The sequence below is a fragment of the Natator depressus genome, chromosome 6 (assembly GCF_965152275.1).
Source record: "Natator depressus isolate rNatDep1 chromosome 6, rNatDep2.hap1, whole genome shotgun sequence".
Classification (NCBI taxonomy): Eukaryota; Metazoa; Chordata; order Testudines; family Cheloniidae; genus Natator; species Natator depressus.
Window position 1 is genome coordinate 75,583,051 of NC_134239.1, and position 25,588 is coordinate 75,608,638.

The 25,588-nt window shown below is 41.6% G+C and overlaps 1 protein-coding gene across 1 annotated transcript in view; it reads right to left on the reverse strand.

Moving 5' to 3' along the window:
* Positions 1-1,565: 1,565 nt before the first annotated feature.
* SPRED1 (sprouty related EVH1 domain containing 1) overlaps positions 1,566-25,588 on the reverse strand; it is a 114,413-nt gene continuing 90,390 nt past the window's right edge. The window contains exons 5-6 of the mRNA XM_074955754.1: positions 15,151-15,306; positions 1,566-6,566 (exon numbers count right to left, since the gene is read on the reverse strand). Of these exons, the coding sequence (XP_074811855.1) occupies positions 5,907-6,566; positions 15,151-15,306 (816 nt within the window). The 3' untranslated portion in view covers positions 1,566-5,906. The remainder of the gene's footprint in view (positions 6,567-15,150; positions 15,307-25,588) is intronic.

The following is a 25,588-nucleotide window of genomic DNA, read 5'->3' on the forward strand; positions in this document are numbered from 1 at the left end:
TTCATAAATATAAACGTAGTTCTTAGTCTTTCATACTACTACAACTTCAATTTTGTTTCCTCCAGAGTGAATCTAGTTTGTTTTGTTACAAACACAGGTATATTTCCCAGCTTTTATTTGATTTCAGGATTTTTTTAAAACTTATTTTCAATACAATGTATAATAAGTTCTCTTGCTGACATGAATGTCTGTCTATACACTGTTAAAAGTACATCATGCTCTGTACAGTAATTGCAAAGCAATTAAGAGCAGCTGGAAAGTTTTTGCACTCTTGTCCCCTTGGACTTCTAGCTGCAAGCTACAGAGTATGTTACATGTTGCCTTCAGGTCTAGATTTAACTTTTTGATACCCCAGAACCTGAGTTTAGTCTGGTACTTAATGTTAAAAGCAACCACATCTAGCCTTTTGCACATCCTGCCCTTCTAAAAGAACAAAAAGGTATTTGTCATCTATGAGTTGATAGTGGCAATGGTAGAGATGGATTTCTTGAGGCAGACAGTAGGCACCCCCTACACTTTAAATTATTGTAAATAGACCCTGCTGGAATACTACATCAAGTGTCCTTTGGTACTTATGCATTTCAACTTGGAATTTCCCCCAGGGTACTCTCTCCTCCCCCGTCCCCGCCATGGGTTGTAGAAAACCACAAACTTACTGGTCTCTGTGTTAGTTTGCCTACTTCCCTTTTATGGCAATATCTACCTTTTCTGTCTATTAGCTGCTCCAGGAAGTCAGCTATGTCAATCACATGCTCAGTCCTTTTGACCATAACTAGACCAACTATCCTCAGGTATTTGTTAGATGAGTGGCTGTATTCACACACAGGAGTAGTCAGAGGAAGCATGCAGCAAAGCCCCTCTAGAGATTACTTTATCATGTGTAACAAATGTGAGGGCATTTGCAAGAGCTAGAGGCACATGAAATTCAATTTAGAACAGTCTGTACTAAATTCTGACAACTGACCTTTCAAATCATATCCAATGTTGATGTTTTCTATAGGTCCACCTTTCACTGAATTTCTTCTTTGTTGAACAGATTTTTGTCCTTCATATACTTGCTAATTTATTTTCTATCCTACTCAATTCTTCCTTCTGTAGTAAGTGTTCATTTTTCTAATGTTTGTGAAAAATCTAAAAATTAAAATCCAAATATGAGGTTAAAACAAAATTGGTTCATTGTCTTGCATGGTTCAACAGAAGTTCAAACAAACAAATCTGATATAAGCAGCAAACCTAAAAATAGTCAGCTCTATAGTGTGACTGCAGGTACAATTCATGTTGTACTATTTATGTACACAGAGTAATCTGGAACAGGCAAGTATTTGATTAAGACATAATAGTAACACCTTTAAAACTGATAGAGTAAAGAATGCAAGAGCTTCAAAGTAACACAGTGGTTGGTAACTTTTCAAATGTATTAGAGATTTGATTACACTTTAATTAGTAAATATTAATGCTATATGTATTCTATTCTCCAGCAACAATACTTAAATTCTGATGTACTGTTCTGAGCAGCCCCAAAAGACAATGGAAAAAACATGTCAGCAGTTTAATTTCATGATAGTTTTAATCAGGTAATTGCAGAAAAACATTGAAACTGTTGTATGATATTATCTGATGTCAACTTACAAGTGTATGATGTAACAAAACTGTTACAAACTTATATATGCATATTTACATTATATACTCAAAAGTAACAAGCTATATTCTTATACATAGAAGAAATACATCTATGACATGAGTTAAACTAAATCATACATCATTTAGTAGAAAGAAATAGCTGTTAAGATTTTAATGGAAATAATATACAAGTGAGGCACTTTTTGAGGTCGTTAGGGTGGAAAGCAAATGGCACTAAGCAAAAGAAGAGGCAGTGTTCACAAATGAAAATCTATGTACAGATTATACTGTAACTTCAAATACAACTGTTTCTCCACTAGGTAATGTTTTAGAAATCTCAAAACTAACAACAACTTTTGCAATTTAAGAAGCTTTAAGAAAAAAATGCTTACGTTTATCAGTGCACCAAAGCATATGGAAGTTTTAACCACTTGGCTGCTGACTAACAGTACCATAAGGCTTCCCCCCACCCAGTAATCCTTATCTTGATATTCCTTTAAAGTCCAATTTAAAAGTTGTGCATTATTTACAAGTGGGTTTTCAATATTATCCTCTAAGTACACATGGAAAGATCATCCAAAAGAGAACAAGTCAGAAATGGGAGTGCTATATTTCAACATGCAAAAAATCGATGCATTCTTTGAAATAGTTTATCCAGAGCATAACTCATGCACTAAGCATCCCTCACTTTGTTCTGGACACTTGTGAATGTTATGCAACCATTTACTGTGCTGTTCAACAAACAATTACTTACCACAGGTTTCTCTGTATTTTGTTTTAACCTTGCTTAGAAGATTATAGGCACACCACTTCACAACTGTTGAGCTGATGGTGTGCTTGTTCACGGTTGTTAAAAAAAGCTACCCAAAGAATTAAATTCCTCTATCTACACAAGTGTTTGTACCACCATCTTGGAACTAGTAAAAACCCCAAACAAAGGCAAAAAAACCCGACCCAGTTATTCTTGGAGGTCCACTGGTAGAATACTTTTTTCAGGCACCATTTTAGCCATTATCTTGATTTTAGTGACACATACTTTTATATTTTAGGCCCATCTCATATAATCTATGGTCCATTTTGCAAATGTGTACTCTAGCAAACACTATTATATTTTTAAAGTCAGCTGTAGTGGAAACATTTAAAAGGCATAAGATCTCAGGAATCAGAGTAAGGATTCTTATTCCCACTTCCAGTTTAGGATAGTTTTTACTAAATTCATACCTCAAACAATGTAGTTGTATTTAGCTGGCTATTTGTATGGGAATATAGCTACAATACATGATTGGGCTACGTAATCATGCTTACCTTTAGTTTTTCCAATAGGTGGTGCCCAAGTGCTACAGTTGACCTCGATACCCAAGAGACTAAATGCTTTCTTTTCATAACTGTAGACTTCACCATGCCAGGAAAGTGAATCTTCTATGGCCATTTCCTAAAACTTAGGTCTCCCGAATGGCAGCACAGAGCTCTGTTACAAAGTCACATGACTAAAATTTGACTTCTGACTTTTCAGAAAAAAATATTGTATTACGTTTCCCTCTTCCCTTTCAAAAACTTGAGAAAAGATTTCAGAAGGAAAGGTAAACTTCACTTAACACTGCCACAGACCAGGGGTGGGATGCAAGGGACAGTCCCTGAATGGTTTTGCGAAGTGTCTACTTTTGAATACTCAGAAAGTGCCTCCAAAAGTGAATAAGAACCCAAACAGTAGAGAGAGGCATACATCTCTGTGCTCTACTGCATCCAACCCATGTGTCAGTGTACATCATGTAATTCTTTTAATTAGTCTTAAATTGGGTGAACTGCTAGAAAGACCCATGGTAAAAAAGATGATAATGGAATTAAGTTTATTTTTTTTTAAATGGATCGATTTTTTTAAAAAGAGTAAAGGAAAGGATGGGGGCAAAATTTTAGGAGCAAAGTGGTTAAATGCAAACTGAAAATATTACTGCACACATTCAGTAAAAATATTAAAGCATATAAGTTGCATATAAAATACAGTACAGGACCAGGAGTTGCACTATGCTGAACAGTGCTCAGAGGAAATTGTTAAACTCATGTTTTCCTGAAGTATATACACAATACAACTCTACATTATTTTCCTATACAGCCAGCAAGTTCTTTTCTTAGGTTGTTCATACCTCACTCAATCTTGTTAAAAACCTAGCACTTACAAATATTTTTTATTCACAAGGAAAACATTCCCATTTCACTAATGAATAGTTTAAGTAACAGTCTATTCTAGGCAACCAAGTTTATCTGAAAACATGTGAAGCATGAAAATCATCCAGAGTAGCAGCTTTCAAATATATAAACAGTAAAAACGAGACTTAAGACTGCTGCTACAGTGTCATATTCTTGGACTTAGTTCATCCAATCAATTTTTAGTACAAAACTAGAAGCTCTTTCATAACTTCTACAGTTATCAATATATTTGTCTTCTTTTCAATGTGAAATAATACTTCAAGATGCTCTATGTACACAATGCGGTCAATTCGAGCGGTCATATAAATATAAATGTTTTCTTTAAAAAAGTATTTTACAGACAGATAGTGTTATATACATTTGTTCAGAATTTGATTCCTGGACTACAGAAGAGAACTAACAAAAGCTTTAATATATGTACGAAAGAAATGTTACATACACCCACACTGGAAAAATGCATAGAAAATTAAGAAGGTAATTTTTTAAAAAATCAACTACGCAACTTTTTATAGGAAGAGTGTACAAAGGACATTCTTTCCCACTCCAACCCTATTGGGATATCTTCCTAAATGAACGAATGCCTTTACTTGTGTTAGAATTTTAACATGACATTAATTAAACATTATGAGTGAATGTATTTTGTTGTACCATGTAATAAGAGTCATGACAACTTGTTTAAAAATTCTCTAATAGTTAACGTGTTAGAATATTTGACCAATTGCTCTGTAAATTAAACATTTAGTAATACAGTACCATGGCCAATTTTATATATATTTTGTGTGTGCGCATGCACAAATACGCGCACGTGCGCACGCGTATGCACACACGCTCGCGCTCTCTCTCAAAAAAGTTTACTCCAATTTTTCAGGGGTTGTAAATTGTTAATTTTTTTTTAAAACACAGAATAATTTTATTCTTGCCAGTTTAAATAAAAAGATTCTACAATGAAAAAAATTTAAATTTTTATTATTAATCTTTCAGTTTAATCATAGTACTTGATAAACAGTTGAACATAATCTTAGTTTAACAGAAGGATAAACTGAGAACACTGATGACATGCCATTACAACTGCCTTATTGGACCTTTCGCTTTGCGGAACATTTGTAAATGCAATAAAATATTTTTTGGAAGACACGCCAAAAGAAAACAACTTGCTGGTTGAGTAACAGAATACAACTTCCTTTTTGCTATATTGTTGAAACCAAAGTCATTTATATAGAAAAATAAATGTTGTGTTCTTATTAGAACATTTTAGACAATTACATCTGTGCTTAACAAAAAAAATATTGGTCACTCGAGACTATAATAATTAATATTTTAAATGTTTTTAGAGATTACCAAAATGCATGGATACAACTCAATACAAACTGTAGCTGACGGGAAATAGGACTGAAAATACCGATTTGTCCATCTGGAATAGAAATGCTACTAAATAAACTAATTAAATATTTAAAATACTAACATGGAATGTGACTGTAGATATGATTCATACCTACTATATAACTGGAAAGGGGAAGGAAAGTTTAATATGTAATAATTCGTACCTTACACATTTAGTTAAATATAAACATTTGTTATTTATATATAAAGTTGCTTCCAAAAATCTATTAATAAGTGATTTAGTTGCACTTAAATCAGTTTCATTTCTCATTTGCCATGTATTAACTTTTCTTAGTCTTAAATCAGCTGTCATTAGTGCACCTGTAATTTCCTCTCAAATCATTTGTAATTCTTTTAAGAGCCCCATCACCTAAACCATGAATGTACAAAATGGCAAAAGTTAATCCCTTTTAGTATAACTGTAGTTTATATACTCATTTTATAGCCAATAATAAGAAAAGGCTTCCTTTTCCAAACTCCTTCACAACTTGCAACGAAACACCATGCACTGAAAGGAAATAGTTAGGCATGGCTACTAGCATTTGTAAAATGCTAAGGTCTGACAAGTCTTGCTGCTTCTTCCACATCAGGCTTCTCTTACACGAGATAAGATTTCCTCCTGCTTGCCAAAAGCTTCCACAAATCCAAGATAGATGCTTCCTGGAAACAAAGATTTTCAGCTCTATTTGGCACTAGACTGTTCATCCAGCAGCTTTATGCTTTCCTCCACAGCACCCACACACCTCACCACAGTGATGGCATGCTCTCAAGGGGAGGTAGCAGCACATACATGGGGCAATGAATGACAAAGCTATCAGGGCTAACCATCGTAAGCAGAACTTGTCATCACTAGTGTCACATGAGCAGGGGTCAGAGAAATCTCCTTCAGAGTCTGACATGCAGTGATATAGCATGCTCTCTGCACAAAGCATGCAACTAACTTGGTATATGCATCTTTTAATAGGATCTGGAGCATCCTGACATTTCCCCCTGCCATTCTCTTCATGATTAAATCTCTCCTGGCAGTATACACAGCGAGAACGCTCACCATCCTCTTTCCTTCTTTTTGACTTTTTAAATTTTAACGAGGAAGGCTGTGTTTTAAATACCACAGAACTCTTTGGGTCTTTTAGTGAATTCAGCTTAGTCCCATCCCCACATGGATATAGATAGTCCGATTTTTTATTGTCGGACTTAGAAAACTGTATATTGGAGTCCGCCTCATCCCTCTCCAGATCATTTTTCCACATGTCAGGATGTCTGTAGTCTGCATAACGACGTATTAAAATATCACGAGGATTTATTCTAACAATTTCCTCTTCATCCTGAAAGCTGACGTGTCTAATTGATTTCAGTGGGACCTGAAATGGTAAATAGAAGCATCTTGTTAAATTATGTACAGGGACACAGTTAGGTTAGTACTTCAGTTACGATACAAATCAGGGCACAGAACTTTTCCCCATTGCCAGGAGATAGTGCTTTCAGCTTATATATGACCTAGCACAATCTGCATAACAGACTTTTACAAGGTGTGAGCTCAACTTATCTTGTGAAGCAGATGATCAAATAACGTGCAGGTAATAATGCAAAAGCCACCACCATCCATTTCTTGAATAATTTCAAAATACTTTCTAATGGAGTTGTCTCTGCTTACTGAAGCAGTACTTCACAAGAAATGCATTAATGCTTATGGTGGGAGCTCACAGCCAGTTACCACAAAAAGGGTTTTTAGAACACAGCTGGCATCTATTGGAAATTTTGCAAAACCAAGATCAACATAACTTTTTCATAGTTCTATAAAGATTGGCTGGTGATGAGAGCCATCTTTCACTATTAATGAAAATAAGTTTGCTATAAAGTTTTAGTTTATGAGCAACGATTAAAAGCAAACAATCCTTTCCCATCGCTGCCAACAGCAAACAAGTCCCTCAATTATAGGGGAGGTTAACCTCTGCTGAAATACTTGAGATTCATGAAGATTTAGTTGGCTCCATGGAATAAAGTTCAGAATCAGCCAACCTTGCCAATGGTAAACACACTAATATTGTAGAGCAAGATAGAGAGGACAATTTTTGAAAAGCTGCAGGGCACAGTCCTCAATCAAAATATAGCAACAGAAATCTAAGGTACTGTAGTGGTGCTGGGTCTTTAATGGCAAGCATATATACCTGACTTCAGCCCAGAATGGGGAGTGGGATAGCAACGAATGCTGGGAAAGGTAGCACTACATAAAATTTTATAGTTCTGTCTTTAGCACCTCATGGGAACAGTTTGTGCTTTATGCTCTCCACAATGGCGCTAAGAAACACTAGACATAAGGAAAAACCTGGAGTGGAGCTCTCCATTAAGGCAGCTAGGGCAGCAGAAAGGACGGGCTGTGGGAAGGACCTGTTAAGAGGCCTAGAGACAACCAGAAAAGAAGGCAAGGGAACTTTGGGGAGGACTATGTTGTTCAAGGTCGGAAGGTATTATATAGCAGGACCTCCATGGAAGAGGGAAGTAAACGAAGGGAAAGGCCTGTGGCAGTACAGTAACGGTGTAGGCTTGAAGCCTGGCATTGGCACCTGCTTGTTCAGGTGTCTCAAACTGGGGATTCCTCTACAGCAACACAGACTTCAGAGGAGGTGGAAGAAATCCCACGGTACACATATGTGATAACTGCTCCCCAGGGAGCATGAAGTTTTATATGCTTTATGAAGTGTTTTAGTATCTACAATAGTTCTATTCTTGTTAGCCATACAAAATATCCAATCTGTCTTTGAATCTTGCTGAATTCTTGACTTCTACAACATCCTGTGCAGGGTGGATTGATTTAAATCAGAGGTGGGCAAACTATGGCCCGCGGGCCATATCCGGCCCGTGGGACCCTCCTACCCAGCCCCTGAGCTCCCGGCACGGGACACTAGCCCATAGCCCCTTCCCCACTGTTCCCCCTCCCCTGCAGCCTCAGCTCACTGCACCACCAGCGCAGTGCTCTGGGTGGTGGGGCTGCGAGCTCCTGGGGCAGCGCAGCTGCAGAGCCTGGCCTGACCCAGGGCTCTGTGCTGCGCAGCGCGGCTGCCTGTCCTGGTGCAGCCGTGCCACCAGCCACCGGTGCTCCAGGCAGCATGGTAAGGAGGCAGGGGGGGTTGGATAGAGAGCAGGAGAGTTTGGTGGTCAGGGGTGTGGATGGGTTCAGGGTGGGCAGGGGACAGGGGGGTTGAATGAGAGCAGGGATCCCCGGGGAGCAGTCAGGAAGGTGTGGTTGGATGGGGCAGGGGTCCCGCGGGGTGAGGGCAGTCAGGAATGAGAGAGGTCGGATGGGGAGGCGGGAGGGCAGCCAGGGGCGGGGGTCTCGGGGGGGGGGGGCAGCATCAGGGAACGGGGGATTCCGTCCCGGGGCAGGACCCCCGGGCCGGGGGGGGGGGGGGGGGAGGGTTAGGGGGAGGGCTGGGCCACGCCTGGCTGTTTGGGGAGACACAACATCCCCTAACCGGCCCTCCATACAATTTCCGAAACCCAATGTGGCCCTCAGGCCAAAAAGTTTTCCCGCCCCTGATTTAAATGAAAGCAATTTAAAATCACTGACAGTAGTCATGATTAAATCAGGAAGCAGGAAACCTTCATTTAAATAATTGATTTTAATCTTGCTCTGCATTTGCACTTTACGCATTTTCCTAAAGAAAAGCTGAATCTCATTTGTCTGTAACCATGCTGATCTGCAACTAAATAGAGCCTTTGCATTAAATTTGATCCTTTTGGCTAACCAGAAAGATATACTGTATCTATACATATTTTTTTAAACAATTATACAGATGAAAATATTTTTTTTGCAGATTCTTAATTTTTACAATATTATTTTATAAAATGGATGCATATTTGTAAAATGGATATATGATCCATTTCTTATTTACTAGATTAATTAACGCAGAAATTGGGCTTGTTTTTGGCTTAATTGGCATGAGTTGCTTGTTGGCTAGTTTTTGGCTTGTAGCTTTTTTTTTTTTTTTTGATTGGCTCCTGGCAAGCAGGGGAGAGAGGCCAGAGTGCATAGCGGGCCTACTGCAGTCCCAGACTGCATGCTGGGGTTGGGGGGGGGGGGGGGGGGAGGGAGAATTTAGTCACATAGTGTTGGAGTTCTTAGGGATTGGCCTGGTTTTGAAATTGGATTTGCTTGATTTTTGGCTTATTGTGAAAGTCGGGGTGCTTATTTACCATGTGAAAGTTGGCAACTATGCTTAAATGTGCTGGAGACTTTCTGGGACTTTCCTTGACTTCTGAAGTGTCTGGTGCTGGCTCAGGGGCTACGTGAGCCGGGCAGCCCCTGGACCAGCAGCAACAGTTTGGGTATGTGAGAGGGGGCTCAGGGCTAGGGGCAGGGGGTTGGGGTGAGAGGTGGCGCTTACCTCGAGGTGGGTGGCTCCCCCCAGCATATCTCTGCAGCTCCTAAGCGGAGGGGCCAGGGGGCTCCGCGCATTGTCCGCAGGTCCTGCCCCAGCAGCTCCCATTGGCTGTGGTTCCCAGCTTGTGGCAAGAGCAGCGTGCGGAGTCCCCCGGTCTTCCCTCCCCCTAGGAGCTGCAGGGACATGCGGAGTTGGGTAGAGAGCCTGCCAACCCCACCAACCCTCCCCCCAGCACCATTGGGGGTCCTGGGCCATGCGCCACTCCCAGCCCCTCCCTCCCAGCACCAGTGGGGGTCCTGGGCTGCATGCAGCCCACCTCCCCCGCCCCCCAGCGGGGGTCCCAGGCCACCCATCCAGAGCATCCACACTCCCTCCGGACCATCCCTTCAGAGCACCTGCAGCCCCCTGCCCAAGTTTTAGTTAGGGGTATATAGGAAAAGTCATGGACAGGTCACGGGCCGTGAATTTTTGTTTACTGCCCGTGACCTGTCCATGACTTTTACTAAAAATACCTGTGACTAAAATGTAGCCTTATTTATAACTGATTTATTAAACAAAAGGACATATCTGTAGTTAGTGAACTGAACCATTGCTTCTGGTCACTACGGCCTTCAAGATTTTAAAACTAGTTGATCTCATCCTTTCACATCTAGTTGTTATTAATACATTGGAAAACAAGCTTCCTTGCTTTTTCAAATCCCAATTGGTTTCTTAACAGTCTGAAAGAAATAGTTATTGAACTGAAATAGTTCAATAAACTGAAATGAAGAAAATATTCTCTCTGCCCCTGCAGAAAAGGCTACTGCTGTCAAAAGCTGGTTTAGCATTCAACAAACTAGTTCCAGGTGCTTAACCAGTAACTTTCACCCATTCAGCCATTTGGAAAAGTATTTCCTTTTATCAGTTTTGAGTCTGCTACCTTTACCGAATTCCAGTATTCCAGAGGTCACCTCATCCCAGAAAGGATACTGAAAGAGACTGGGACCATTTACCATAAAGAAAAGACAAATAAGACAATAAAGGCATACGAAATAATGAATGGAACTGAATAAGCAGATAGAGAACTTCTAGTTGTCCTATCTTGTAATACAAGGAGTTGGGAACATTAAATGAAAATCCATTGAAAGGAAATATTAAGGAGCTTACAATCAAAGTATAAGAGGAGACAACAGCTGGAAGCAGACAGGCAATAGTGAGGCGATTATGTTCAGTATAAATTAGCAGCAATCACAGCACATCACATGCATAACCTTTTTATTGAGTGCTTTACTGATATCAAAACACAGGTGAGTTTTAAGGAGAGATATGCAGGAGGATAGCATAGAGGTTTTGCATGTACATATTGCAGAAAATCCCCATAAAATAAGAGGCAACTGAGAGAAAGCATAAGTCTCGGTTCTGCCATAAAATGGGAATACTAATACTTAACTTCCTCACAGGGTACTGCAAGGATGAATTCACCTAGGTTAGCAAGGAACTCTGGTACTATGCTGAGGGTCATATAAGAACCCAGACCAAGAGAATGGAAACCCTTCAACTTTCCAGTCAGTTTTTTTCTCATTCTGCTCTCAGGTGCATGATTTGTGAACCTTCTCACAGAAAAGGCTGAGGGGGTTGAGCCCCCTAATTTAGCAAATCCACATGATACCATAGGCAGGGGCCACCTGTGAGGACACGGTGGCCTCTATACTATCATTTCGACTGTACAGAAGCTGTTCTGCCAGGGATACCCAGCCCTTCGGACTGACATTCCCCTGGAGCCCTTCTCAGTGTGGGTTTCCAAAATGCAGAGGAAGAACTATTGCTGAGTTGCTCTGTGCGTTTAGGGGTGGCATATGCCAAGAAGAATATTTGTTCCCTTGGCCCTAATCCACAGAAAGTGTGAGGATGGGCTTCCATTTGATCTAGGAGAAACTGTGTGAGCAGAGGACTTACGGCATGCAGCCACTACTACTACCTTTTTCATGCTTCCTCTGGGCCTGAATTAAGAGGTTAGCGCTCCCTTCTGCTCATGGAAGCAGAGATATCCCTAAAGGTTAGGAAAGTTTCTGAACAGAAGAATTTATGGTTTTAGCACCAGAACTGGATATGGATAATTAGTTATTTTTAAAATATTTACTGCACACTTGTCAAAAATCTGTTCATTCTTTCCTTAGAAGTGTATTACTCTATCACACATTTCCCTCTAAACGGGTCCTTCACCCACACAACATGCTGAAAATGCATTCTAATTAAACGGAAATAAGTCATTCCTTAAAAAAACTGGCTAACTAATAAAGCATTAAGGACTTGATTAGGGTTAATAGTCCTGAAATTTGACCTTTTTTCCTTCCCCCTTTATGTTTGTAAAGCTTGTTATTTTTATTTATTCATTCATACACATGGATACTGTACCCACTTCTCCTTCCCCAAATCACCCCCAAATCTACCACCTGCTCAAATGTTTCAATGCTGATATGTTAAAAACTTGCAGCAGTCCACCGCAATAGCAACCTAATAACAAATCAGTGGTCAAGGGAGCAGGGAAAATACCTATAAGGAAAGAAGTTTTAGTACTGAACTTCCAAAGATTTTATACATGAAGAGTATGAAGTAATTTTAAAAGCTAGGTGATACACCTTGATAGTGTCCTTTTAAACAATTCAAAGGCAGGAAGTAAAGAAGACTACAACAGAGTATGACCCAGGATCAGTTATGTACAAAACACTGTTGGCGAAATAAATTAGGTTTACAGTGTGCCTTTCATTCAGAACAATCCCATTCTCTAACTCAACGTCAGAGTATATACCTGCACCTACATTTATATATTTCAGGATTCACATCGCCCAATAGTGAAACATGGTCTCTCCTAATACCATGTAGCAACACTACACAGCAGTTTGAAAAGAGAGTGAGAAAGAATACTATAACAAATTGGAACTCCGGTGAGAATTTCATTAATAAAATTACCCAGCTGAAAATTAGCTGGAACACTGGTGCTAATGTGCTTAGTGTTGCTAGAAGTACCAAGAGATTAACAGCTTCACTGTGGTCAGGGCCTTAATGTTGCATTTTGTTTGAAAGGCAGCACATCCAAACTAGGCTTGGACATTTGTTGAGTACTGTACATTTCCCACGTTTTCCTAGACGGTGTCCCATCCAACCAAGTGGGCAGATCCAACTCTGCTTAGTTTGCAGTCAGCCTACAATGCTAGGTTGAATACACAATTATACATGAAGGGTTGGGTTATGGCTGAATTTCTTTACTCTTGTCCATTAAAATTCTTAATCTTAACACTGCACTAAGCAGTTTTGAATGCTATGGTCAAGATTAAAATCTATAATTTATTCAATGGGTGGTTAAAATATCCCTGCACCCAAAAGAGGGTTTGTTTGAATATATGTATATATGATCAAAATAAAACTTACTGGCATTTACCTCATTATGCAGAACGCCACATACATATTAGTGTATACATAATTGAAGCCCTGCACATTAAAGTCAGGAGAAATATACATTAATCTTTCTATAATTCTGTAAATGAAAAAATCTAGAACCAATAAAAATCAACAATATTCCATGCTCTAAATGAGGGTTTATGCTAAAGAGGGATGTGAAGGATGCAACTGGTCCTTAGGTTTGAAAGGAATGCTTTAGGAATCTAAGATTACCTCAGTTTCTACTGATATTCTACAGTCTAGATTTTAATGTTAGTACTTCATGTAAAAAGCTATAATAAAGCATTTTTATAGAGACGTATGTTCAAAGCACAGTAAAGACATTAACTAAGTAATCTTTACAATATTCCTTTAATGGGGGTAGGCACATATCCCCACTTCACAACTACGGGGACTAAGACACAAAGGTCTGGTGACTTATCAAGGAGACGATGAGTCAGCAGCAGAAGCAAGACAAACAAACTCATGATTCCCAATCCTTTGCCTATTTCTGCAGATAGGACTGTCTTTCAAATCAACGAAGAAGGTTTATTTTACTACTTTTGGGTAATTAGTCAACTCCTGCACTAGTTGATACAAGTTTGTGAACGGGGAGCTTATCTTTCTTTGGAAGAATACCTAATGTATTAGAGGGCTCCCTTCTTATGCTTTTTCCAGGGGCAGAAGTACATTCTAATAAAATGCACTGAACTATTATTTGAACTTCCACATTTTCAGTACATGCTATGGACATACTCTCTAGAGTTTCCCTAGTAAAAAGTTCCCCAAAACGTCTTGGCATATAGTCCGCGATAATAAATTTGTTACCCAAGTCAATAAAAATGCTTACTACTTCTATCCTGTCTATCAAAAACCTTGATGCTTTGATACTTAAGCAGCAGCAAAATGCACACATCATATTGGAAGACTAAGGTCAGTTTTTCCTTAGTCTTAATATTGTATGTAACACTATGTTTTGGAAAGTGTATTTTAAACATTTGAATCAGTAAAGTGCCTTTTCCTGGGTCAGTGGTCTTTTCCTTTTGTAACTATTCAATACTATTCATGTACAATTTATATATTGTTTTCATGTTGTACCAAACATTATATCCTGGTCTCTGACTGCTTACGATGCTATAAATGAAGTTTCTCTAATAATATTAATTAGAAAAATACTCTCTGCAATACACCCCAAGTATACATTTATTTATAATTTCTAACCAAAACAGTTTTTCTGTACTTGCCAAAAATGTTGTTTCACTGAGGACTAAGACCATGGCAAATTAAAAGTTTCAAAAATAAATGGCTTATCAAAACACAGAAAGGTGTAATAAAGACTTGGAAAAAAAATTCAGAATGTGGAAATAATGGTTTTTCACCTAATCTGGTTAACTCAGGGATGGCTAAACAATTTTACAAAACTTAACCTCCAAAACGTCCTTTGTGAGGTAAAAATCCTTTGACATTTCATCCAAAGAGGATATATCTACCACATTTCAGAAAGTAAGGACTGCAGTACGTACATATAGGGGCTTATAATTCAAGTGTCATCCCAGCCATACCTATGTAGTGTTGGATTAAATGACTAATATAGAATTACATGGTCAGTGAAACAAGAAATGTTTCTATGGTTGGAAGCAGGGTTGGCAATTTCCTGGGAAAAAACTAGGTTAGGATAGGGCACTGGCAAATACCAGTTGAAATTGGAAAAAATAAAATTAGAATATACTAATGAAAATTACTGAAAAATATCTAGCAATTTAAATAATAGTTTTGCAGTATATATAATATTTAAAATTGAAATGAGTCATAACATCTATAACTTCCTTGAGAAAATACTGAAATAAAATACACAGTCTGATGTTCAATGTCATATTAAATATATTAGTTTACACCTACTGCAATTTTACGTTTTATTTGTAGAATTTTAAATCAATCTCCGAATCTACTGCCTTAGGTAACCACAATTTGAATATGTAACTAAAACAAAGTGTAACGTGATATGCATTAACAAAACAGTTTTTAAAATAGAAAATGCCTTGAACTGGAACTAACTAGTCTTTCCCAGGCTGGTAACAAAGACAGTTTCACGTGGTAAAAATCATATCTGTAAATACCAGGCCATCCCCGGTTGGAAAGCTCTTACCTGGTTGGGTTGGCTGGGAAAGTAGGCTCTTCTAGAGTTCAATTCCTCAAATGTCGAGGACCTTATATTTGGACTTTTATAAGGTTCGCTGGTTACTACGGTTTCATGTTGGAAAAGGTGATCTTTTAATGAACTGGAAGTATCTTCTTGAATTGCCTAAAATAGAAGAATTCAACTGTATTCTGTTCTTGATATGGATTTAACGTTTACATAAAAATCTCTACAAATATCAAACCATAAAATCTTCAAACTCTCCAATATATACATATATATTTTACAAGATACATGTTAGAAGGAAACATTCACAAGGTCTCAAACAATTTTTTTTTAAATCGTTTCAGTACCGACAAAGTAAGTCTGCCCAAAAGAATGAAATTCCCTGTCCACAGAATGAATACAGCATAGGCAGCAGCAATACAAGTCTCTCTACCCCACCCATGCACTTCAAATCTGACATGGAAGAACTACTTCTAGGAGGGAGTGTTTAGTCCAGTCTCCAATGCTATTTGTTCTAGAAATGTCCACAAAGGTGTTAATTATTTTTTATTTTGACAGTAGCTTGTACTGTGTGTTTGCAAATTTGTATTGCTCTCACTACAAATTGTGAAGAAAAAAACCTCTCAGACATACTGCTGAAGGAAAAGGTTCTGAGAGTAATGATGCACAAACAGAATTACTATTTGGGTCTCAAGTTTAGAAAGCAAGTTTGTTTAACAGATTGGCTTGCTATACAGGAAAATAAATGAACAAAAAGTGAATTTCAAAATAGATACTGGAGCTGAGTGCCACACAGTCACAGCAAGCATACACAAAACTAATAATGATTATCCAATACTGAAACTAAGTTTACATGAAACAACTGGGCACAAGGTTAAGACCATGTGGAAAATGTATATTAAGATATCTGCAGGATAAATCCCACTCATAGCTTGAGATTGTGGAACAGGAAGTGTGCTTTGGTTGAACAGTGGTCTGTATGTGCGGACGATCAATCTACTGAACAGAATGGAGATAATCTTAAAGAATCTGAGGTGTTTAATGAGTTGGGATATATTGAGGACAGGATGTAGTGAATCAGAATGAGGCAGTTCCCAGTTAGCTGCCTCCCAAAAAACAACCACCCCACATGCCATATAAAGTTCGGTTAGCACTGACAGATATAATTAAAAACTAGAATTGACTGGGTGGTAAAATCTGATGTTCTTGAAAAAGGTCAAACTTCAACTGTTTGGGTTAATGGTGGTCACTGTAATAAAACCAAACAAGCTAAAGATTTGTAGCGATCCGAAAAGATCTGAATAAGCCAATTAAACACAAACTACTGCACAGGACCAGATGAGGTAGTCATATTTAGGCTTCAAAATACACGAGAATTTTCCATTTTGGACGCAAATCAAGGGCTTTGGCATGTCCAAAAGATACAGAAAGTGCAAGACTCTGAATTTTTAACTCTCCTTTTGATAGATATATGTTTAAATCATTTCTTCTTTAAATTAGCTCTGCATCTGAAGTATACAAAAGCACCATGTTCTGGATGAGATGGAAGGAGAGGTTACTTATCTTACAGTAACTTGAGTTTGAGATGTTTTGCCCCTATGGGCGCTCCACCAAGGGATGTGTGCACTCTTGTGCCCTCTCAACTGGAGAGTACAAAGCAGTGTCTGTGGGCATGGTCACGGGGCGCATCACTCACCACCGGACTGGCACCCCCTCGTGGCACTCTGGGGATTCTCTCGAGGCTGATGCCCATCTGTAGTTTGCACACTGTCACTCTGTCTCTGCTATCCGCTTGCTGCCCCTCTCGCAGCCTCAGGAACTACAACATCCTCTTTAAAAAGAAAAGGAGGACTTGTGGCACCTTAGAGACTAACAAATTTATTTGAGCATAAGCTTTCGTGAGCTACAGCTCACTTCATCGGATGCATCCGATTTGTTAGTCTCTAAGGTGATACAAGTACTCCTTTTCTTTTTCCAGATTAACTGAAAACTTGGAGGCTGACATGTATCCCTAGAGTTGTAGGCAGGACCTTACAGTTTGCAGGCTGGGCTGTATTGTCAAGGTTAGAAAGGGAACAAGAAGCCATAGGTTCAAAGGGCAGACCCATAAGCTTGGAGAGGACCAGGCTAAGGTCCCACTGGGGAACAGGGTCCCAGACCGGTGGAAAGAGTCTTTCAAGAACCCGATCAACATCTCATGCGAGAACATCGACCTACCCTGAATGTGATGATGGAAGGCCGATATGGCAGCCAGGTGCACCTTGATCAAAGAGAAGTCAAGCTGTTGGTGCTTTAAGTGAAGCAGGTAATCCAGCATGGACTGCAGAGACAACTCAGTTGGGGAGATATTTTGCTCTGAAGCTCAGCAAGAGAAACACTTCCACTTTGCCATGTAAGCTGCTCTGGTAGAGGGCTTTCTGCCCTCCAAGAGAACCTGCTGTACCCGACTAGAGCTGGCTTGTTCCTCTGGATTCAGCCACGCAGCATCCAAGCTGTGAGGCGGAGAAAGGCGAAGTTCGGGTGCAGAAGTCTACTGTGATCCTGCAAGAATAGGTCCAGGTGGCTGGGAAGCGGCCATGGCTGCAAACAGCCAGGTTCATGAGCATGCTGAACCAATGCTGGGGCGATTATAATGACCTGTACCTTGTCCCTTTTGATTTTTGACAGGACTTTACCAATGAGCAGAATTGGTGAGAAGGCGTACATCAGGTCCTCTGACCAAGACAGGAGAAAGGCATTGGCTAGCAAGCCTCTGCCGAGCCCTTGGAGAGAACAAAACTGATAGCACTTTCTGTTCTGTCTGGTGGCAAACAGGTCCACTTGGGGAGCTCCCCACTTCTGGAAGAGCATTCTGACAATCTCCGAGTGAAGGGACCACTCGTGGTAAGAGACGCAGCACCTGCTGAGGCAATTTGTCAGCTTGTTCCAGACGCCGGGGAGGTGCAAGACTTCCAGGTGGATTGCATGCTGGATGCAGAAGTCCCACAGAGGGAGGGCTCCTGGCGCACAGGTGACAATCGAGTTCCCCCGTCTGTTGACATAGAACATGGAGGCCATGTTGTCCATCAACACTTGCACCACCCGGCTGGACAGTTGGGGAAGGAAGACATTGCAAGCTAGGTGGCTGGCTCTGAACTCCCTGACGTTTATATGCAATTCAAGACCATAACCCTTGAGTCCGCTGTGTACCGAGATGCATTCCTCAACCGAGGTCGGATGCATCTGAAATCAGGGAGACCATGGGTTGTGGGCTTGCGAATGGCACACCTTCCAACACCAGAATCGGGTTGCACTACCACTGCAGAGAGGCAAGTACCCATGGAGGGATCGTGATGATTTTGTCTAGGTGATGTCTGGGGAGTAGACGGATACCAGCCACATCTGGAGGAGACGCAGCCTGAGTCTCGCATGTTGGACAACATACGTGCATGCTGCCATGTGCCCCAGTAGTCTGAGACAGACCCGGGCATTGGTGAGTGGATGGGCAGTGAAGTGGCAATCAGATCTGACATTGCCCTGAACACGGCCTCTGGCAGGAATGCTCTGGCTCAGGTAAAGTCGCGTACCGCTCTGATTAAACAATATCTATTGGACTGAGATCAATATTGATTTTTGTTCATTTAACAACAGGCCCAGAGCTTGACAAGTGGCTTGCAACATCTTGACACTGTGCTGGACCTGGAGCAGCCCTTGATGAACCAGTTGTCGAGGTACAGGTAAATCTGGATACCTTGACGTCTGAGGTAGGCTGCCATCACTGACATGCATTTCGTGAACACCCTTGGCACCACCGCTAGGCCAAAGGGAGCACTGCAAACTGGTAGTGGGTGGTCCCAACTACGAAACATAGGAACTGTCTGTATGCATGAAATAGCAATGTGTGAAAGTAAGCGTTTTTCAGATTGAGGGAGGTGTACCAGTCTCCTGGATCCAGGGAGGGAATGATGGAGGCTGTGATAAATGAAGGGGTGGGGGATAGCTACCTTTTATGGACCCAGCCAGCCAGTTAGCGATAAAATCCCTCTTAGTAGCTGTTCTCTACTTGCTTTACCTGTAAAGGGTTAAAAGTCTCACTGCTATGCACAGGTAAAAGGAAGTGAGTGGACACCTGGCCAAAAGAGCCAATGGGAAGGCTAAAACTTTTTAAAATTGAAACAAGACTCCCTTTTGTCTGTCTGTCTGTCTCTGTTTTTTGTTCTCCAGAGAGAGAGAACAGGGCAGCAACTATGCTGTAAGAAGCTTGGGCCAGGTATGAAAAATCATCGGTATACCTACAAACTACTCAAGTGAAACCCCAGATATGTAAGTAGATCAGGAAATGTCTAGGAAGATGCAATTAGGTTTCTCTCTCTTTTTATTTCTTTATGGCTTGTGGACTCCTCTGTGCTAACCCCAGATGCTTTTGTTTTGCTTGTAACCTTTAAGCTGGACCTCAAGAAAGCTATTCTTGGTGTTTAATTCTTATAGTTGCTCTTTTTTTTCCCTCTCTTTTTTAAATCTAGCAATAGCTTGAGTTTTCAGATTTTTTTTTTTTTTTAAAATAAAATTTACCTTTAAGAACAGAATTGGATTTTTGGGTCCTAAGAAGTTTATGCACATGTTGTTACACACAACAGCTAATTTCCTTTATTTTTCTTTCTCAGCTCTTCCCCGGAAGGGGGGGTGAAAGGGCTCGAGGGTACCCCACAGGAAGGAACTCCCAAGTGCGCCTTCCTGGGTTCTCAAAGGTGTTTTGCACTTGGGTGGTGGCAGCATCTACCCATCCAAGGTCAGAGAAAAGCTGTAACCTTGGGAGTTTAATACAAGACCGGAATGGCCAGTATTAATTTTTAGAATCCTTGTGGGCTCCCACTTTCTGCCCTCCAAGTGCTAGAGTGAGGAATTAGCCTTGACAGAGGCCAAGACCACCATGTGAAACTTCAACTTCTTGAGGTACTTGAGGCTCCGCAGATTGAGGATGGGTTGTGCCCCCCCTCCCCCACCACCCTTGGCTTTTGGGATAAAAGGTACAGAGGGAATTCCTCCACGGCTTCCACCCGCAGAAGGCCTTGCACCTCCTAAGCAACGAGATGCTTGTGAGAAGGGTCCCTGAAGAGAGATGTGGGGGGACAGAAATAAGCTGTAGGGTATATCCCCCTGCTACTATGCTGAGGACCCACTGGTCTGATGTTATAGAGGCCCAGGCAAGGAAGAAGGGAGACAAACTGTTAGAAAATAACAGGGGAGCAGGATCCAGGACACAGGCTGGAAGGTTGTCCTTGGGTGTATGCTCAAAATGCTTGCTTGTTACCTGGTTGGTTATGAGTGGAGCTCAAGTGAGCTGTGGGTGCTGGCTGATGGCCTTGCCAGCGCTTATAGCCCTTGCGGAAGGGCTCTGACTGAGGTTGGTTTCCAAACCTGTGGGGCTGTTGCAGCTTAAACTGCTTCCTCGCTGGCCCAGCATGTAAAGGCCCAGGAAGAGCAAGGTAGCCCTAGAGTCTTTTAGGCCATGTAATTTACTGTCTGTCTGCTCCGAAAACAGTGCCACGACATTGAATGGGAGGACCTGGATGGATTGCTGAACCTCCATCAATAGGCCCAACAACTGCAACCAGGACGTCCGCCTCATTGAAATTACCAAAGCCATGGTCTGGGTCGAAGAATCTGCCGCACCTGAAGCCGCTTGGAGGGCTTCCCTGGCCACAGCTCTGCCCTCATCGAGGATAGCCAGAAATTTATTCCTGGACTCCTCTGGCAGCAAATCTGTAAATCTGGCCATGGACTGCCAAATATTAAATCATAATGGCCAAGACAGACCTGATGGTTGGCCACTCTCAGCTAGAGGCTGGACGTAGAATAAATTTTCTAAAAAAGATCGAGCCTCTTTCCCGCCTTGTTCTTAGGTGTCCATCCTGGTTGGTCCTGCCTATTGCGCTCATTGGCTGCTGACACAACTAGTGAGCTTGGGACAGGGTGGGTATAAAGATACTTATACCCTGTAGTGGGGATTTTTCTTTCTGCCTGCTTGGAGATGGGGGGCAGGAAGGAGGGTGTCTGCCACAAAGCCATAGTAATTTTTACCACTTCCTTGTGCACCGGCAATGCCACCTTGGAAGTGGCTGCTGCACTTAGCACATTGAACAGGGAGTCTGAGGGCTCCACCAGTTCCTCGGCTTCCAGCCCCAGGTTAGAGGCGACCCTCTTCAAAAGCTCTTGGTGGGCCCTTGCATCATCCTGAGGAACCGAGTGAGAGGGCCCTGCTATTGCCTCATCAGGCGAAGATGATGATGAGGCAGGTACAGGTGGGTCTGCCAACTCCGCTGCTTCTGATAAGGGAGCTTGGCTGAGGCTGGCCAGCCCTGGGGAGTCTGCTCTGACTTTGCGACCGAGTCATGGTGCGGGCAGACCAACCTATGCCCCTGTGATGGGTGGGGAAATCCCCCATGTGTTCCATAGTTGCCAGGGGGCCAGCCACTGGCCCTGGTACAATGCTGCCCCTGGTAGCCCAGAGGGGAATGCCAATGCCCCTGTGGTTGGCATTGGCCTGCGAGCAGGGTCTCCTCCTTGCTGTCTGAGCCCGAGGGAGAGACTTGTCTGGGGGACTGGGATGGTACCGAGGCTACCTGCCTACCCCGATCCCGTCAGCTCTGGCTGTGGACATCCACTGAGGACCTGTAGGGGGGCAATGGCTCTCGGTGCTGTGACCCCAATGACCAATGGTAGCATTCGGCAGATCAGTGATGGTAACCTGATGATCGATGCCTCACAATTAGAGAGCGGTGCCGCTTCGTAGATTGGGAACAGGAGCGAGAAGACTGACTGTCAGAGACTGTCAATGTGCTCACGGTGAATTGTACTGGTGATCTGGCGACCAGGCTCCGGCATCTCGACCCTCTGGAATGGTGCTGTGAGAGTGGCTTGGGCGCTCCTGGCACTGGTGCTCTGGGCTTTGGTGCTGTGCATCTGCGCCAGACTGCTGGCGATCGATGCCTAGAGCCCAAGGAACGGTGCCTAGAATCTGGGGACTGATGCCAGGGACTCTGGCAGGCCAGCTCCGCATCCAGGGGTTGGTGGCGCTGTTCAGGCAAACGCTGACGGGGCACCCACTGTGGTGAGGAGCAGTGCCGCACTAATGGAGACCGCTGAAAGGGTCTCAAGGCAGGTTTACCCCTTGAATGGGGAACCTCAGCGGCCAGCGTGGGCAGCACCGGAAGGGACAGTATGTCCTGAGTGGATGGAACCACCAGGTGCTGAGCGCCTCTGCCACTTCCTGGGATGGGCAGGTCTTGACAGCTCAATGGGAGTTAGAGCCTGGCCACCATCCAGAGGGGAAGAGCTGCCCCATGCAGGTCTGCTCTCCTCCAGCTCTCTCCTTCCCTTTACGGGACATAGGAGAACGCCCCCTCCTGGCCATACTTTGCTCTTTAGCTGGTATAGGGGATGGGAAATGGTACCAGTCAGAGGTTGGTGCCGGCTTGGAGCAGAGTCCGATCTTGCCGGCTCTGAGGCCAGTGCGAGGGCTGACTCCATAAGGAGTGCTCTGAGACGAATCTCCAGCTCCTTTTTAGTTCGCAGACTGAAGCTCTTGCAAATGTGACACTTGTCACTCATGTGAGTGTCCCCTAAACACTTCAAGCAGCTTTCATGGGGATCACTGATTGGCAAGGGTTTTTTGCAGCTGTCACAAGGTCTGAAGCCCGGGGACCAGGGCATGCCCCGTCCCTAGGCTGAGTCCCGCACAGGACTATCTGACTATTTCTAACTTAACACTAAGGAAACTAGTAACTATACAACTTTGAACAACTATATACAACAAATTCACTACTGGACACAGTACAGACAGGAAATCTTACGAAGCAAGGAGACATGCCAGCACAGTCACGGGCAGTAAGAAGGAACTGAGGGATGGGGGAGCCGGTGGCATCCCTTATACTGGTGCATACGTGTGCCACTCCAGAGGGCACCAGAGCCAGTCCCCTACAGATACCACTGAGGGAAAAACTTCCGGCACCAGTGCACGTTGTGAGCACACACACACCTATAATGGAATGGAATGGATATGAACAAACACTCGAAGAAGAACTCGAAAGATATAAAATTAACATGGAACACATGAAATGGATTAAAAGCTGGCTAACTGCTAGGTCTCAAATGTGATTGAAAATGGGGAATCATTATTGCACAGGTTTGTTTCTAGTGGAGTCCTATGGGGATCGGTTCTTGGCCCTATGCTATTTAATATTTTTAAGTAAAGACCTGGAAGAAATCATAAAATCAACACTGAATGTTTGCAGATGACACAAAAATTGGGAGAGTGGTAAATAATGAAGAGATCAGGTCACTAGTACAGAGAGCTCTGGATTGCTTGGTAAGCTGGACTCAAGCAAATATGTATTTGACCAAATGTAAATGTATACATGTAGGTAAATATACATATTTAGGAACAAAGAACGTAGGCCATACTATAGGATACGGGACTCTATTCTGGAAAGCAGTGACCCTGAAAAAGATTTTGGGTGGAGATCGATAACCAGCTGAACATGAGCTCCCGATGCAATGGTATGGACTAAAGGGCTAATGCAATCTTTGGATGCATAAATGGGGGAATCTTGAGTAGGAAGGTTATTTTACCTTTATACTTGGTACTGGTGCAACCAGTGCTGGCATACTGTGTTTAGTTCTGGTGTCCATAATTCAAGAAGGATAATTATAAATAGGAGAGCATTCACAGAAGAGCCAGCCAAACGATTAAAGGATTAGAAAACATACCTTATAACAGATTCAAGGAGCTCAATCTATTTATCTTAACAAAGAGAAGGTTAAGGGTTGACTTGATTACACTTTAAGTATCTATATGGGAATATTTAATAATGGGACTCTTCAATCTAGAGGAGAAAGATCTAACATGATTCAATGGCTGGAAGTTAAAACTAGACAAATTCAGACTGGAAATAAGGCATAAATGTTTTATAGTGAGTAATTAACTCTCAGAACTATTTTCCAAGGGTAATGTTGGATTCTCCAATGACCATTTTTAAATCAAGATTGAATGTTTTTCTAAAAGATATGCTGTAGGAATTATTGTGGGGAAGTTCTATGGCTTGTGTTTTACAGGAGGTCAGACTAGATAATCACAATGTCCCTTCTAGCTTTGGAATCTATGGATCCATGCTCTGGCACAAAAAAGAAAAAAGGTAAAAAAACCTAAACATTGGATTTATTGTGCAAATTTTGAGAGCTAAATTATCAAACAAAGGCACTTAAGTTGTACCTACAAAATTTGCACATATTCAGCCATGTAACAGAAGTATGCAAAGCATCCATTTGTGTATGCATTAGCATAGTTTGGAGGCACATCTTAGGGTAAGTCTACATTGCAGCTGGAAGTATAAAATTTCCTGCTCAGGTAAAGTGTACACATGGCTAGCTTTGAGCTAAAGTGCTAAAAAATAGCAACATACAAACAGCAGCATGGGTTGCTATAGTACGTTTTGTATTGCGTTCCTTCCTATCATCTGTCCCTATTTGCTTGAGCCTAGCTTACCAAGCGATCCAGATCTTTCTGTATTAGTGACCTGACCACTTCGTTATTTACCCACTCTCCTCAATTCAGGGCAGGGTGGAGATGAGGAGAAAAATGTTTTGGAAAATCATAAGGTAATTGAGGAAGGTAAACTGTAGAAAGGTTGACATTTTGCCTAATGACACAGACAGCGTCCTTTTAATTATCTTCACAGCTTTTTCCTTTTCAAAATATCAGAAATGACTATTTAAACAAAGCTGCTTACTTTATATGGGAGCAAAATAGTTAAATGAACCAATAAACTTTTTTAGTGAACTCATAATTCAGAAATATCCAAAGCAATTTTATTAAATTTGAAAAAAGCTTTACTTTGGACAGAGGATATATATGCCAAGTTTTAGTCCAATGTGAATTTTTATGGCATAGTTATGAACATGAGAAACAGCATTTATAATGGAAATACTGACAACTTGAAGAAATCCTAGAAACAAACTCCAGTTATACTGAAAAAATTCTTTAAATAAGAACCAAAGCATGTAAAATTTTCCTTAAGAACAAAATTTGTTACATTAAATATATTTTACACAAACACACATGCACATCCCCCTCTTCTATTTTCCACAGCAATTACACTCCGCCCACATTCAATATCCTTTTACCACAGTCTGCAAAGTTCAGCACAAGCATAGGTTAGTCAGTATCATCTGTAAAGTAATCTACGCCAGTTTTTAATGCACAACGGAAATCTGGTTTGCTCCCAGCTGCTGGTATAATAATTACTGTCCTATGGTTGCTACGAGATACTAACTTTTTTTTTCCCCAAGACTACTAAAACATTTCTGTGCTCACAGGCAAAAGGATGCTGGGAAAAGCAATAAAATGAATCCAGCTGTAGCTCTCCAGCGGAATTCAAAGCCAGACGACAGCTGTAGAGAAAAT